At 39.9% G+C, this 17,635-nt stretch overlaps 1 protein-coding gene across 31 annotated transcripts in view; it reads right to left on the bottom strand.

Moving 5' to 3' along the window:
* CCDC57 (coiled-coil domain containing 57) overlaps positions 1 to 17,635 on the bottom strand; it is a 59,191-nt gene that overhangs the window by 36,064 nt on the left and 5,492 nt on the right. For 3 of the 31 annotated variants that reach the window (XM_068913952.1, XM_068913950.1, XM_009668791.2), the window contains 3 exons: positions 5,464 to 5,874; positions 4,699 to 4,770; positions 1,149 to 1,257 (listed from right to left, as the gene is read on the bottom strand). In XM_068913952.1, coding sequence (XP_068770053.1) covers positions 1,149 to 1,257; positions 4,699 to 4,770; positions 5,464 to 5,855 — 573 coding nt within the window. In that variant the 5' untranslated portion in view covers positions 5,856 to 5,874. Of the gene's footprint in view, positions 1 to 1,148; positions 1,258 to 2,621; positions 2,684 to 4,698; positions 4,771 to 5,463; positions 5,875 to 6,466; positions 6,564 to 9,787; positions 9,852 to 10,188; positions 10,372 to 12,291; positions 12,411 to 12,516; positions 12,730 to 13,581; positions 13,649 to 15,446; positions 15,670 to 17,191; positions 17,522 to 17,635 lie in introns of those variants that run through there. The other 28 variants (XM_068913962.1, XM_068913959.1, XM_068913945.1 and 25 more) reach the window with 25 other exon arrangements.

Here is a 17,635-nt window from a genome sequence, read left to right as displayed (position 1 = left end):
AATCAGTGTTATCATTATAGTTTAACCACATACACAAAGATAACTTCTAAATTAAGCCAATTACCTATCAAGTGTTTTCTAAGCGAGAAGTGCTCATACTCCCTAAGGTAGGTTCATAAACTATCATCGGGAAGCAAGTAGATGACAGACTCCTAGGTGAAGATGGGCTGTTCCAGCAGGACTACCACTCGGAGGGCAGGGAGGTTTGGTTTAGTAGGTTCAAGCTGTAATTGCATAGAAATATCTCCTACCTCTCCAATTTATATTATACATACTGGTTTGTATGACAGACCAAAAATTAACCATTCTAATTGTAACGATCAGCACTGACATGTAAAAACACTTTAAAAAGTTGAATATCTCCTTCCTTGGAGATATTCAAAAGCTGCCTGGACACAATCCTGAGCAACATGCTCTAGGTGACCCTGCTTGAGCAGGGAGGGGTTGGACTAGATGATCTTCAGAGGTCCCTTGCAGCCTCAACCATTCTGTGAGTCTGTGAGAAGTAAATTTTTAATATCATAAATCTGTTTTTATATAAAAATAAGGAGGGACAATTTTGTTGTTCTTTTAATTTTTTTTTTTTAATTACAATATATAGGTGGTGGAATGCCCCCCCCACCAAGGTATCACAGTTGAAGCTCAGATTTCCCTGTCAGTTGATCAGACTATCCTTTTATGATGAGGTGATAGCAATATAACAGGTAGAAGGCGGGGGGGGGGGGAGGGGAGGAGGCCTTGGAATCAGGAGTATGACACACACAGTACATTTATCTACCTATCTCACCTCAAGCTGCCTCTGCTTTCTAGAGGCTGACCTTTGCTGAAGTTTCAAGGTTAATAAACTTAACACTCTGCTGTCTACATACTTAAAAGAATCTCAGATTACTAAACACATTCTTAACAGTTCCTCACAAGTGGCAGCTGCCAGAGAAGTAAAGCAACAGCTACCACACAAGCACTAAATAACACCTAGAAGTCTAAAGAATTTTCTAAACTGTTATCACACATTTCATTAATTTAAACAAAAAGGCAAAAATAAAAGCTTATACAACTATCTAGCAATGCTAAACCAGAGCATTCTAATAAAGAAGGATAGACTGCTAGGTGGCGCCCTAACACAGCTTTGTTACTCCATATTTTTATACCTGTTTCCGACCAGCAAGCTCTCCTTCCAGGTCTTGGAGTTTTCTTTCCATGACACGTTTCAGGCTCACAAAGTTCTCATGCTGATGACCTATGTTGCTGTTCTTAGAGCTATAAACAAAAATAAAACAAATTTACAAGACTGTCTCCAGAAGAGGCATGCACTGGGGGCGGGGGGGGGGGGCGGGGGGGGGAAGGTCTTTCCAGTGGTAACACAACTAGAAATACAAGATGCATTAAGTTCCTAAAGGAACAGTCATCTTAAAAACAAATAAAAAAACACCTTTCCTTTCACTACAGATCATTAGAAAACACTATTTCTAAATTATCATACACATAAGAAGTGAACAAACCATTTAAAACAACATGATTCATTATGGTCAAATTGCTCAATCTCCTTTTTAACATAGTATATAAACTTTTACTGATTTTTTTCCAAGATGTTCAGTCTCAATTTAAAAAGGTCAGGCAATATAGAGTATATCATAGTCCCTGGTAAGTTAGTTCAGTATTCATTTCCCTTATGAAAAAAGAATGAATAATGTTTCAACTTCAGCATGTGTCAGGGTAACTCGTCAGCCATCAGATTTCACTAGGGTTTGAACTGCACTCTTCTAAACACCCTCTTCTATGCAGGCTTATCACGCTCTCATATAGTCTCCTCCTCCGCCCATCATAGAGAATGTTCACTGGTGAAGCTCCCTAAGAATCCAACTTAATTGTTTTCTATGATTCAAGTTATTCTCCACACCTTTCCCCTCTCCACTGCCCCCCAACAGTTCTGGAACAGTGTATGTTGTCAAAGTCAAAAGGTAATACCTGCTCTTCAATCCCACTGCTATGCCTCTGGTGATACCTCTAGAGATCCTGTACAATCTATTAGTTGTAGCATCAACTTGGAGCTTGCTGAACTTGTCACCCAGTACGACTCTTAATTGCCCTTCTGAGTAAAGCTATAGTCTGGCAAGCAGCAGGATAAGTTGTTGGACCTCACGTTACTTTAGAGATGCATTTGTTTGTGCCCCCTTTATTTACTGACCTACAAGGATTCATTACAAATCATTTCAGTACAAAATAATCTGGACTAATTACAGGTTTAAAAGGAAAAGGGGGAAGAAAGAAAAACCCCACATATTTCTGCCTATCTCCACAGATCAGCGATAATGACTTCCCAGAAAAGCTTTTTAGCTTTCTTTTTTTTTTTTTTGCTGCATCTTCTCCTCAATACTATCATCTGCTGTGAACCTACTGGTAGGGCATTTTAGACACAAAAATCTAGCTACAGTCAAGACAGGGAAGAAGTTTCTGTTAGCGAGCATACAGAAAAGGTCAGCATGGTAATACGCAAGATTGGCAGCAGCAGACTTGAACTTGTCCTAACACAACCTCCACTGCCAGTAGAGTTACAATATCACTCTGCAGGGTGGACAGTTTTTAACTTGGCTTACAAATCTTCAAGCAGCATGAATACGTACATTCAGGATATAATTTATCTCTGAAATTCTTGTTCGATGTGTATCGTTCTCTTCCCTTTCTTGAATAAAAGGGGTCTCACTGCTCAAAAAGAAAAAAATCAAACTCTTGGTTCTGATGAAAAGTCTCTTTTTTTTTTTTTTTTTTTTTAAAAAAAAGGAACAAGTAACAGGTAAGAACAACATACCTATCTTTCTCCCTAGTTCCTTAGCAAGGTAACATCTAGAGGCCTTTCTGTAACTGATCTAGCCAGAGTCCAGCAAGGCATTATTTTTCCCATCTTAACTTAGGCAACCATTTCACATAGCGCTTTTAGCAAGAGACAATTCAAAATTGTTTTAAAATAAGTTATTCAAATTTTTAAACAGACTATACACACTGCATCAGGTGGTTAGAACTGAAATTCCATATTCATAACCCAAGCTTAAGTCACAGAAGAGGTCAGAGCCATATATCATTAGAAAGTCCCTTAATATATGAAAATAAAAAAAAATCACCTCTCCCTGTGACACTTCTGCAGTTAGCAATAATAAAACTGACCAGCTGGTTAGAGATCAAGTTTCTGAGTACAGGGGAGACTTAGAAATGCTTGATCTTTTACTTTGGAACCTGAAAACAAAATATACCACTGGTTTTGGATTCAAATACATGGCAGTCTGCCATTTGAACTGGCTACTCCTTCTACTTCTCCCAAAACTATATCTTGCATTTAAGTCTTCTAGTGACCCGGGTAAGTTATTACTCGTAAACGCTAGTAATCTTCAACATGTAGCCAGATATCGTTGAAAAGACATCAGGCACATTGACGTAGAGTAGGAACAACTGGATGACCTTGTCTGAGGATGGAAAATTTTGAACGTCTTCCGTAGCGCAGCAGTTTGGACCACAACTCTCTCTTCCTTTCTGTTATAGTCTGTGCTTCTGAAACTTGTTACTCATGAGTTTGTATAAGGTACGTTTGTTTACATAATTCTATAAAAGCCCAAATACATGTTCCCCAAAAGTATAGTCCAAGTACTTACATTTCATGTTAAATCATTCTAAACGGATTTTTGCTTACAGACTTTCTACAAACTTTGTCATTCATTTCTAGCAGCTCATTCTACAATTACCCACCATCTCATTCTAGGGGTGTTTTTCCCCAGTAAATGGCAACAAGAGAGAGCAGGATAGTTGGGAAAAAAAGGGGGGGAGAATTAATGATATTATTATAATATGTTATTAATATTATATAATATGATCTATAATGTTATACATATAAATAATTATAGTGATATAGCATATATATGTCATACAATGTTATTAATATTATGTTATTCTAATATAATAACTACATAGATACAATTGCAAACCAGAAACGGATAGTCATAGATAGCTAAATGCACACTCACTTCCATACTTCACTTAATTTTGCTCTTAAATTTACACATCAGCTAAATCAATCTGAATCCCATAGCCAACAGTTAAGCACATAAATAAAGTATAACAGAAGCACTGTCTCAGTGCAGTCCAGACAGGTACTTCTGATCTGCCTTGTCCTTGAGAGTTGTGGGATAAACAAGGGAGGTGTAGAAAAACAGTTGCTGTACAGCCCAGGAACCACAGTTCAGCTCAGCCTGGGAAAGGGGCAATGCTGGATGAAAGAGCTTCACACTCCTCCTCCCATCCCCAAAGGACATATTCCACATAACATTCCTGCACTGGCTTTAAACGATTTGCATATGCCCCATAACGATGGTAACCTCAATCAGTTGCCCGTGAGAAACTCTAACATGTCCAGATCACTTCTAACAACTGAAAAGTTATTTATAACTAATCCAGCCATCTCTACATTATAAATGCAATCTGAACGAGAACATTTTGCCACAGTGATCAAATTAAAGAGAGAATAATTTCAAAGATACCATTGTATCTGAAGACAGTAGTTACAGTAGAAAAGAACTGAGATTGAGAGAGACTTCAAGAAATAAGCATTTATACTTTTTCCAAGGTTTACAACATATACAGAGAAATAAAAATTATTGAGAATGGACAAATTCAGTAAGTGCACTGCTTTGGCTATCTTGATCTTTTAATTACTTTGATAAGCTGTAAATCCTGGTCCTCCTGTGGCTGGATACGGCCCAAAGGACTTCTTTCCTGCAAGGAAGCCTACCAGAGAAGATGGGTCAAGATTCAACAGCCTGCAGATCCAGTTCCTATCACAGGATTAACTTGTAATAGCCTAAAATAACTGAAAGACTGAACTCTATGTTGAATCCATAGCACAATATAGCAATGAGTGCTTAGTAATCTTAGATATTATTACTAATGATAGTTGGCAAAACTACCATTTAACTCCCTGCACACACAGTAGACAAATTTATCTTGATATAACACATAGGAGACATATACCAAACAGTTTCAGATTCACCTCAGTCGCCATGGAAAAAAAAGTGGCCCCTTTGATAAATCTTTTTTGGCTCTCTACACCACATCCCTCCCCTAATCATACCATCTCTCCAGCATACACCCCTTATAAATTATGTAGGGGCATGCTGTTTATTTAAGTAAAAGTAAGATTGCTGTTTATGTCATCCCGTCTCTAAGGTATTTCCAGACTTTGGACAAGTCACCGGTAAAAACCAAGATACAGGAGGTATAAAGACAGCCGGAGTCATTTTTGTTTGCCCTTATCCTGTTCATGCTTAGGTATTCCTTTGTCAGAACAAATAATCAGATCTCCATGCTCCAAGTGCTCTCTACCGTATGAACGATGTTACTGCTTTACCTCAAACTAAACATATCCTAGAGAAGCTAGGTTTCTCATTTCCTGCATACCATTCTAAGGAAGTCACGTCTCACCTGCAAAACTGTTCCAGCTCTAACTTATGGTCTTCAAGGTTTTGTTGATAGTGATAATGAAGTTCCTCTCGTTTTTTTCTTTCCTTCACAAGTGCTTGCTCCAGTTTATCTAGCTGTACTCTAAGATCACTAATCTCTGCCTCTTTAGCATTTTCAGAAGTTCGCAGATGAGCGACCATGGCATCATAGCGTTCTAACTCTTTATCTCTCTCTTCTAAAATTCTCAGATTATAGACAAAATCTTCTTTTAACTTGTTAAATTTTTCACGCATGTCTTGGAGCTGCTTTCTGACATTCTGCAGTGTTGTCTTTTGACAAGAGAACTTGCAGGCCTGTAGCTCTTTGCATTCTTTTTCTTTCCACCTAGGTAGCTCATTTAGTTCCATTTCCATTTGCTACCCTGTTATAAATCTGAAATAAAACATGATAGCAGACAGTTAAGACTGAGTACTAAGACAAATCAAGTATCTTCTCATTCCCAATCTACAGCATAGCTTAATTGATTATCAATGCATTTTACATTTAAATTCTAAAATTTCCTGGAGCATCAGGTGACAGCCATTTCTAGAAGCAGAATTCTCTCTTATTTATATTCCTGCATTATCAAGGGATAAGACTTCTCAGTCTAATTACTAAATGCCACTAAACTATAAAGTGAGAAAATATTCTTTTCCCTTTCATACAGATGGAAAACAGAGGAATATAAAGATTTAGTCATTCAGAGAATCCTGTGCTTTCCACTGAGAATCTTAGAGCAGCATACTCCCAAAAGAGGAGAAGAGCTGTAAATTGTATAAGTATTTCTCTTATCCTGAGGACACTTATGAAAAATTTAGTCAAACCGTAATCCAGCTTTGTCTCATACTGCACTGCCCATTTGGTCTTTCTACCCATTAAAATTTTAATTTCTGTGTCCCATTTGTCTTCTCTTCCTACAATTATTTTGATACGTTTCCTTGCGTCCCCCTCCCCATCGCTTCCTAACTGTGGACTACAAAGCTACCTGTTCTGTCCTCTGCCAAATCCACCTCAAAGCCACTCTTCAGAAAGCCCAACAGGTATGAGGAAATAGCTGCATTTCAATAACATATTAACTGCATCTTTAAAATTAAAAAGAAAATAAACAACACGGAGGTCATGTGCCCCTTTATCTGCTTCACATACACCTATTATTTACTATCCACATTTGCCTCACATCTAATTATAAACTTTGTAGAAGAATAACCATTGATTCTAAGAGGTGCATATACACTGATTAAAAAAAAAAAAAAAGAAAAAGAAAAAGAAAAAAGAAATTAAAAAAGTAATCTCTGCTCAGCACATTTTCCTAAATCTCTGGAGTCAATACAGCTTCTTTCACAGCACAGTATTGTTCTGTGCCAGTAGTCATAGATAATCCTGTCTGAATAAGCCCTGGGATACAGAAAACAACAAATCAGACAAGCACGCCTTTTAAACAGCGGCTCTTTAATCTCTAAATGTAAGAGACTTCCAGATCAGCAAATGTGATGCAGCATCTCTCCTGCAAAAGAATGCCACAATTTGAACACCATTTATCTCATACACTAGACAAAAGTAATTCTGGAGAGTCAGAAAATGAGTCTCTGATAGCTGGAAGTGACAAGCATAATAAAAGTCAACCTTGTTTTTCTTAGGCACACTGAGTAACGCTGCTAGAAGACACAAGGGTCTGCTGGTCTTTACTTCTGCCTAGAATCACACTGTTATATTTATCTTTAAGGGAATTAAAATTAAAGTATGTATTTTCTTCAGATTATGCTTGTTGATGGTAATCTTCAAATTAAAATAAGGTGTAAAAACAGTATAAATAATGTCTTTTCCATTTAGGTAAGCAGAAATATGTATTTTCTGTAAAAGTCACCATACTGGATATTCCCAAGTAGTATTGTCTCTTTGCCTGTAACATACAACACTACAGAAAGATAGCTCCCTTTCAGTTATTATTGCTCTCAATGCACCTGACAGCTACCACAGTTAGAAAATATTAACTAAACCTGATATTTGTTCTTCCTCTGATCATAAATATATAAAAGATGTTGATAAAAGTGTCATTATTAAGTGCTTACAAGATTGTTTCTGAACTCTATTTCTAAAGACACTGAAAGAAACCGTCCTCAGTCTATACTCATTAAGGTATTGAAACAGTTTCATAAGTGCCTTTTTAAAGAACTGACACGTGCTTCATTAGTTAAACTTAGAAATATATTATTAGAGAAGACCTTAGTGTAAGGAAACAAAAATAAGATCACAGTTCCAGCCTGTTATCCAGCCTTGAAATTATCAAGCAGAAACCTCTTCCCCCTCCCCCCCCCTTTTTTTTTTTTAAATAGAGGGAGTTAAAAAACAAAATATTTATAATGCAATCTCTCTCTACAATTAGCTTAAAACTAAAATGGTACCATGCAGTTTCCTGTAAACATAAGTTTTCTCCAAATATTTAAGTTAACTATATCGGTAAGTTAAAAGTGGTATCGCTGACACATGTGTGTTACACATAACACACAACTTATTCATTTCATATAAAAATTATGAGTGAGCAAGGATGAAAATATGTTATTTTTCCAAGATGATCCACCCACACACAGTCCCACCAAAATCCATACCAACCTCTACTGATTGCCTCTTAAGCTGAAAGATATCAGGGGCCTTAAATACACAAGAAAAGAAACAGTCCATCCTGCAACTTAAAGTATTGCTTTACAGAGAGCTGTATCTTTAAAAATGTAACTGAATAGGGGAGAAGAGAGCACTTTACCATCAACAGCAGCACTATTCATAACTGCGAGTTAGAAATACCTACTCCGCTTTCAGTAAGGACCTTAATGGAAAACATAGTGCATAATTTTAACTGTAAGTTGCACCAGTCTCCTGGATGTCTTACACTCAAAAGAAGAATAATAAAAATAAATCCAATGACATTCAAAGATGACCTAGAAAACAGCACAGTTGTAAGTAAGAGACACCACTGTACAAGAACAGCTTACCCATACTACCTAGACAGTAAAGATGCTCATTACAATACCATCATTTATCTCAAGCATATTCAGAAAGAGGAGACTGATAAATACTCCCATTCCTCTGTACATGGGCCCAATAGGATTTACAACCGCCTCTGAAAAGCGCCATTTTACCAAATACGATGGCTCCGTTGTAAATAGCAAACAATTGAATGCTACTGTGTGTTATGAGATATTGGCATTATCTGATTCAGTAGAGATTTCACAGCTATTATTATTAAAACCCTACTTTAGCAACAAGAAATTAGATGCCATGTTTGAGCTAGTCACTTTTCAACCAGCGAGAACGTGGTGATGCTGAAGAACAGTGCAAAGTAATAGCTGAGAACATTCAGACTTCCATACAATCCTTATTTTGTCAAAGGGGTTTAGAGCCTTACAAATTTTGTTCAAAGTATAAAGAAGCTGCACTTGCTTCTCTTTCTCTCTCTCTCCCCCCCCCCATAACATATCCTTACTGCAACAAGTATATAAAATATGCATAACAGAGACTACCTGTAAGGCTAATAAACTGCTATTCCTTCTGTTCCTTTCAAAGTTACAGAAATGAGGATGAGAAAGAAAATGCCACATAGCCAGTATCAATTAAGCATCTCTGGCCACAATTGTTTTCACTGATGAAGCAGTAATGGACAGAACCAAGACCACCTGTGCATTACCATAGCTACTTCACTCTGCTGAAAGTCTTAAGGAGACAAGCAGCATAGGCTATCGCAACACAGCTGCAGCATAAATGGTTCTGTGCCCTAGCATTGTTGATTTAAAAAAAAAAAACAAAAAAACCCCACACATCTCTGTCAACACAGTTCCAAGAAAAAAAAAATCAGTGACAATCAGCGACACAAGCTAGTATCAATTAGGTCTCTTCCCTTACTGTTAGTTGCTCTTTTGGTCATTACAAGTAAGGTTAGACATAGAAAACAGCAATCATACATCATGCATTATGTAATTATTGTAAGAACAGACAAAATATGGCAGAAGTTGGATAAGAACCAAATACACACACAAGAAACCTGGGATGTCTACGTAATAGGATCCCCTGATCAAAGTCAAGCAGGAACAGGACCGCACAGCTGGCAACATATACAGTGGGCTATGCTATGGGGATACATGATAGTCTGATGTCAGGCTCTGCCATTATGCAGGATGGGGGGGAAGAGTGGAAGGCATAAGGGATTGCATAAGGAAAAGACAAGGTATGGTGGGAAGAAACAATTAACCCTGGAACTGGGAGATGGGTACATACTCTAGCAGATATCCAGAGAAGTTGACAGAGGGTAACATACCATGAGGAGCACCAACACAGGGTCCCCTAGAGCAGATATCCTCTGGGATGACAGGAAGGGACAGCTGCAGGTAAGCCAGCAATCAGCTACCATGTAGGACTAGATGGTCATACAATTTAAGCACAGAGAAAGAAAGAAAGGCAGAATCAGGGAGGAAGGAAAGAAAATGCCATTAGGGGAAATGGTAAGCAGGCAGGAAGCAGATCCCAGGAGGAGGGCCCAGAGGGACAGATGCTCTGAGGTAGAAGAACAGATGGCAGGAGGATTGCTGAGGGCAAGACCCTTTGAAGAAGGCAGTAGAGAGGAAGGAGCACACCACAGCAGAAGATAACGCTTAGGACTCAGAGGCAGCAGATGGAAGGTGCTTAGCAGCAAGAAGGTAACAAAAACACAACGGGTACCCGGGGTGGTGGGGTCAGACACGAGGGTGCTGTACCGGCGGCTCTGAAGGACAAGCTGCACTACACTGGGGAACGGGCCTAGCGCCCCTTCCGGAAGACGCCCGCGGAGTAGCCCAGCGCCGGCTAGCCGCTCCCGGCGCGAACCCGCACGTCCGCCTGCTCGCGCCTCCAGGCCCCGTCTCCATGGGAACCGCGGCGAGCGCCGCCTCCCCCCGAGCGCGGCATATCCCTATAGGAACCGCGGCCTCGCCCAATCAGCGCTCCCCGGCCCGCGCCCCGCCCTCTACAGGCGTTTCCTCGCCCCGGCCCGGCCGGGCAAGCGGAGGAGCAGCCCGGCGGCTGGCGGCTTCGAGCTACCTCCGGCTCCGGCTCGTCAGGGCTCGCTAGTTAGTCTGCTCGCTTCTCCCCTTCTGGCTCAACAAACTAGTGTTTCTCGGTTTTTCTCACTGCATTCATTCCCGCCGCCTAGTATTGTATGCTTTTGCTTGTATTTTCTACGTTTCATCCTCTCCACAGAGAGCAGTCCTTCCTCCATTGTGTAAGGGCACGCACACCCTTTCCGAGTTACGCTCTCGTAGTATTACCCCTTTCTCCCAAAACACAGCTAACGCTTATTTCATCCCCTCCGATCTCATTTTCTTTTTCACTGACGGTCTTCCCATATCATTTATTCATTCATCGGATTACGGATTACTAAATAATCTCTCCTTGCTCCAGAGCAGGAGGGAGGGTCCTAGACCAATTCAGGTACAGCTGTTAGGCATGGTTATACAGGGAACTTCCCATTCTCTCCTAGCCCCCGTTATATCGTTTGAAAAGCTCTAAAAAGCTCAGGCAAACAGAAACACAACGTTATGCTGCGCTGAAAAATAATTTCTGCTACCAGAGCATTTAATTATTTTAAAAAATAACTATAAATTAAAACAGAGACTATACTCTTCCCTGACTTTGCCTGTGCCCAAACTAAGATGCAATGTGTACTTAATGAACTGTCTACGTGAGACTGAGGAAGATGTAACGCATGAACGGGATGTAAAGCAAGATTTTCCCTTAGTCACTCTAGATGACTTGTTTGTCTGGAAGCCATGAGGCAAACTTCCTGTAACGCTCTCTCCCTTCTTCAAGTTCCTGAAAAAAAAGTTGTTGTTATTGTTTTTTAATACAAACTGCTCCATCAGATGAAAGACCTTTCAGAAACCTGAATGTTGCATGAAATATAATTATGGCTGATTTATACTGATTTTTAGAAAAGAGAATAGTATCAGTAGTTCTTATATATTTCTTCCGTAAGTCATGAGAAAAGAATTGCCTTTCTTAGCCCTATGTGACCTGAAGAAAGGAGGGGATTATTTCCATCAGTAACTATTATTGAAAATTAGACTCAGAAGTAATAATTTGACTTTCAAAATAAACCATTTTTCATTTAGCTATATAAAGTGTATCCACATAAAATTTTAGAATACCAAAATCACTAAAGGGATTTAATTCATTTGTTTATATATATAGTCACCTCTAGTTTAAAACGCAGCACTGAATTCTGGCCTTAAATCATTTTCAAAACCTTTGGAGCGCGCAAGCCCCAGCACAACCTGTACTCTTCAGTGGGCCTGTCAAAGCGCTCATCACAATCTCTGCATAGTAGCTGAACGCTTAAATCCACATATCGCATTAGCTGGTGGTGTACTCCGCTTCTTTCTGTTACCCCATGGCTGCCTAACCTGTCAGCTGCAGATCTTTTGCAAGATCCCCTCTTCTTCCCCCCGCCCCCCCCCCCAACACTTCATTCAAATTAGTTGTCATCTTCCCCAAAGTACTTTCAGACAGTCTCGAGTCACATAATTAAAGCATGCTGCTTCCTCAAAGGAGCGTCTGCTGGATTCTACTGATCCAATACTGCCCTAAATGGGCCATTTCTGATGTAACAGCGAGTCAGGAAGATAAGAGTCTACACATTATAGAGTTTGGGATGAATGTAGAAAGCTGTATATACCTAAAATAAACACAGAAAACGTCCATCATAGATGGAAATGAAAGGAAAACTTCTTGCCTTTTAACAAAAATCAACTGCAATTTAGAAAAGAGAAACAGATTTTCTGTTCTTACCAAACACTGTTGAGTTCAGGAAGATTTAGGCCAGAGCTAGATTTAAGGCACCTTTCTGCTTCAGAATCCAAGTCTTTGGTCCTGTTAGTGTACTGTGAAATAGCAACAGTTACAAGTTGCTTCACAAAGAAAGAAAGAAAATGGCATCATCCTGGTTACATATATATTACTAGGCTTGAAAGCACTTCCAAGTTTCCAGCCTGTGGAAGGCTGTGTCCAACTCACCATGGCCCAACTCCATACCAAGGCAAGACTCAGGATTACACTATTTATCTTGCCTCCCTCATCCTTGTTTCTACGGAAAAGTAGTTCAAGACACTGGCTGGGGAGAGCCAAGGCACACTCCAAACAACGCTTATATGGACAATGAGGAATAGGCTCCTGAGCACGTACAGGAGCTTACCATGCAAGGCCCCTCTAAATGAATGCAAACATAACCTACATTGAAGAAACACAGAAATTAAGACCTAATTCAGAATAGTCTTTCTTACAAGTAAAACTTTCCTTCCAGCGAATACATATCATGTTTTCACAGAACCCCAAGGAAATTATTTGGTACAGAGTATACTATTTGACAAATAGAAAATATATATAAAAAAAGAAAACTAATGTTTTTAGGCTGGTCTTCTAAATAAAAGTGGCCTAGTTTTCACAAGAGCTGGATGCCCTCTGCTTGCAAAAGACTCCAGAGGAACTTTTGATCCCCAGCATCTCTGAAATTTGGCTACTGTTATTTAGGAACTGAATGACATTTAAATCCCAACTTCATCTAGGCTAGAAGAATTTGGTGTCCGTGTCTATCTTCCCCATGTCTAACTGCACAACATTTGTGGGATTACATTTTTAAAGACTACATACATCTTTGTGGGTACAGTTTATGTTCCTCACTTGCGTCTTCAGAGTCATATAAAAACACTTTATTTTCCTACTTGCTTTAGAAACAAACTAAAAATTGTTGAAACCTCAGCGCTGAATATTACTGGCCTTTCTGCAATAAAGATCTTACAAGAGCTCTTTGTATCATGTGGTCTGCTAGATTTTCCTTTTGAAGCAAAGGCAGAGATGTAAGCACGGCACAGCGCACAGTCAGCTTTGTATGAAATCATTTGAAAATGTTCAATGTTATGTTAAAATTCTTACAAATATCACTGTGAAAATCCTTACTTAATACAGCATACTCCATTCAAGTGTTGAGAAATAAGAAAAAATAGCCTCAAAAATAAAATATCTGTAAAAGCTTAATTGGAATAAATATTTACAAGCACTTTTAAGGCAATATTTGGGACTCACCCACAAACTGCAGGAACGGTGAAAGGTACAGTAGGAATTTGGAACAGGAAGCAGCTGCCACCCAAACCTGTTATGATACACAGAAGCATTTCTACAGTTAAAGAGGTGCTAGGGGAGACATTTGCCATAGGAAGCCCTAAGTTCCACAGACATAAAGTTTTGTCCTAATGGCAGCTACTCTCTTCCTATTTATACTCTGTAACAACAATGCTTCAGTCATTTCTGCCTCTTTGGAAGCCTGATTAGGAAAAAATTTCCAATATTTTCTTACTATCCTTACTGACCTGAACTGCGAACAGTTATTTGATTCTACTCTCTACTACACCTTACGCTGACTTTTGAATGGAAACAGCCTAGGAATCTCATGACATTCAACAAACGGAAATGTAAAGTCCTGCATCTAGGGATGAATAAGCCCATGCACCAGTACAGGCTGGGAGCCAATCGGCTGGAAAGCAGCTCTGAAGAAAAAGACCTGGGGGTCCTGGTGAGCAAAAAGTTGAACATGAGCCAGCCTTGCAGCAAAGAAGGAGAGGATGAGAGAACTGGGACTCTGTATCCTTGAGAAAAGAAACCTCAGTGGCAGATCTTATCCGACGCTTATAAATACCTGATGGGGCAGGGTATTAAAGAAGACTGAGCTGGACTCTTCTCAGTGGCATCCAGAGAAAGAACAAGAGGCAATAGGCACAAACCAAAATACAAGAAATTACCTTTAAACGTAAGAAAAACCTTTTTTACTTTAAGGGTGACTGAACACTGGAACAGGTTGCCCAGAGAGGTTGTGGAGTTTCCATCTTTGAAGATGGTCAAAACCTGGTCCTAATCAACCTGTTCTAATTGACCATGCTTTGAGCACAGGAATTGGACTAGACAATCTCCAGAGGTCCCTTCCAACCTCAACCATTCTATGAGTCTATGAACCTAGGAGAAAACACAGGAAAACCACTGCATACCTTTTTGAGGAATACAGAAAACATATGAAGGAGGGAAAACTGAAAAGATACGCAATGAAGTGGATGGTATGAGTAATGACTAAAAGGGAGTAGAAACAAAAGTAGATTTTTGTTAGTTATGTGAAGCTGCATTGTGGCAAAAAAGCATACTGTCCCTTGATCTTAGCCCTGACACTATGCAAATGTATTTCATATGAAATAAGTAGTGCTTAAAAATTTATTCTACGTTATTTCAAATATATTAATTCAGTTTATCTATTTGTATTGCGTGATTATCAGAGTTTCAAAGACAATAAAAAATAAAAGATAAAGTAAAATGAAGTCTATAAATGAAGAACACACTGGGATCATTATTTATTTGGAAACCAGAACGGAATTTTGGAGTGAAGGACTCTTTAGTGGCGGGTTGGCTGAATCTAGCCTCTATTTAATATAACCCAACAATATTATTCTTGCTTATTAAGAATCCTCTTTAGCAAGAAACTGAACTGAGACTTTCACAGTCTACTCTGGACAAAGAGAATTTGCCTAGTTAATGATTCCTCATGACTCTGTCTTAACATCACTCTGAGACTATCTGTAATAGCTGGCCTACTTGTAAAGGAACAATAATAAGCTGCTGAAAATTGTGTTTTATATTTAGTTAAAACTTTACAGAAGAATTTTTCAAAGCTCTTTTGCGAGCTACATGCCTTAAGTCCCTGTGTTCTGAGTTCTCTTTGTTACATTTTAGAATTCTCTCTTTTCATAAGCCTATTGCAGCTTATTTAGTACTTAAACCTATGCAACATAACTCCACCTAACAGCTAGGGTTTTTGTGCCTTCTTTTCAGTTCCAAATATTTCTGAGGTTATCCAGACTCTGTGCAGGCTTCTGCAAGTACAGCAACCTCGTGTTCTGCTCACTTACACTAGTGTCTTGTTGAATACCGAATCAAATCCAATGATCTAGGTCCTGATGTTGAGGGGTGTCATTTATCCTGGCACATCAGCCTCTGTGAGTATGATTATTCTCAGAAAATGCATTCTTTTGAAACAATGGGAGTCATCAGATACAAAAGTGAGACCACAGACCATTGGTCACAGTTTTCCCAGCTATGGCCATCCACTTCTGAAAAACAGACTGCATCTGCCTCCAGGAAAAAAAAAAAAAAAAAAAAAGTGGACCTGTTAGATGACGTGAATGTCCTACAACTGAATTCTAACTAGAGAACACGTCATTTTCTCCTGATTAGGCTGGAGGAAGTGCAAGTCTATACTGGGACACAAGCTTTAGCATGAGCAATGCTGCCAGATCTGAAGACACATCAGTTATCTTTCAAGTCTTTCAAACGTATTAGGTGCATATCTCTTTTCTTATCTAGCCTCTTAAAACATGTAAGTACTACCTCTAAGAGATACTGGTATTTTAGAAAAAATTCTTCTGGACACAGGTGCAACACTGGCAGCTCTTTTGTCAACTTCCCTTTCACTGATTCTCTTCCCCTCTCCCTTCCTAGGCTCCCTCTGTCCTTTGTGAAAGTGTCTTTAGAGAGTACAAATCTCTAAGGTTTGAATTAAAAGGTCTAATAGGTGATTATACAGGTCTATGCTGTGGTAATTTATGTTAAGGTAGAATAATTAGGCAAAAGATTTTGCAGGAAGGTACTGTCCCCCTTAAGCAATTGTAGTTGGGGCGGGGGCAATGATAAATGAAACGGTCTCCCTCTCAAAAACAGTAATGGCTTTTCCAGGCCTTAGAGATGGGCAACTAAGATCATATTTTCTCTTTTTGGAGAACCAAGATTAGCTGTAGAGACACCTAGAAATGGCTTCAGCTGCTGGACTGCACCAATTCTGCTGGCCCTCAAGCACAGTACCACTTGCCACAGAAACTCCACAAGAATCAGTGCTCTTGCTCTTTTGCAATACCTTCATCTAGCCTCTAAGTGAATGACTTGGACTGAGGTAACAGTAAACAGATGACAAATGATCTTACTTATCTTTTAGATTAGCTATGTATGGCTCACTGACAATACGCTATATACCCAAACAATCCACCGGGTCTTGCTCACTCTTGCACATTACTGCAATGAATGCCTAAATTGTAAAATTGGCTACTATGGTAAAATTGATTCAAAAGCCAGAGCAAACCTGTTGTCCAGGAAAAAGAAAAAAAACTTCTATGGATTGTAAATTCTGCCTCTGTATTGCCTGATTTCATCAAATAGCTTCTAAAAGCTATTAATCAGTGCAACACCAGACACCTCACAAGACAGTACTGAATCCTATCCTTTACTAGTTACAACCCCAACCCCTATATATCTCCATCCAGGTTACAGGAATGCCATAAACATACACTGAATTGTGTTGTAAGCACACAGAAGAGTAGAGCACCCAGTCCTGAATTTCCTAACACCTGGGTAGCCTAAGAAATGTTACATTCTGTACTGCGGTTCAGAAACACATCACAACTTGCATGGACACCAAATAATAGCAATATGAAAGCACATTCAGTTTTATAATTCAACTTGTCTATCAACAGCAGTGGAGCCACCAGCAGATATGTGCAGAGACATCATTTTATCTGCATCTAAAAGGGGACACGCTTCAAGCAGGTGCATTTGCAGTCAGCCCCCCCTCGGTAAAGGATGAGAAGGGACGCTTTTCAGTTACCTGCAGAAGGCACACGATCACAATTAAAATGACTAAAGACAAGAAAAAAAAGCGAGGACCCTCATAAAAGTCATTCTTATGTGAGAAGACAGTGAAGAAGCTTTCACCACTCCGTGGACAACAGCAATGACGGCACAGAACACACCTCGGCTACAGAGAAAAATCTGGACATAAAGGTCCGTTATTCAACGGGTCCCGCTCCTCCTGGCAGCAGGCACAACCTGCGACGCGCGCAGGTTCCCCCGAGGCACGGCACAAAAGCGACGCATCAGACCTGCCGAGAAGCTCCCGCCCGCGCCGCCGCGCCCCGGGGCCGCCGCGCCGCGCCGCGGGGGTGCCCCTCCCGCCGGCCTCGGCGCGCCGGCGCAGCCGGGCGCACGCGGCGTCCGGGGAGCCCCTGCCCGGGCGAACCTGTAGCGGCGGGACGGCGGGGGCCGGGTGGCG

The sequence above is a fragment of the Struthio camelus genome, chromosome 19 (genome assembly GCF_040807025.1).
Source record: "Struthio camelus isolate bStrCam1 chromosome 19, bStrCam1.hap1, whole genome shotgun sequence".
In the NCBI taxonomy this organism is placed as follows: domain Eukaryota; kingdom Metazoa; phylum Chordata; class Aves; order Struthioniformes; family Struthionidae; genus Struthio; species Struthio camelus.
The sequence above is the reverse complement of the archived record's forward strand: the minus strand, read 5'-3'. Positions and strand labels throughout refer to the sequence as shown.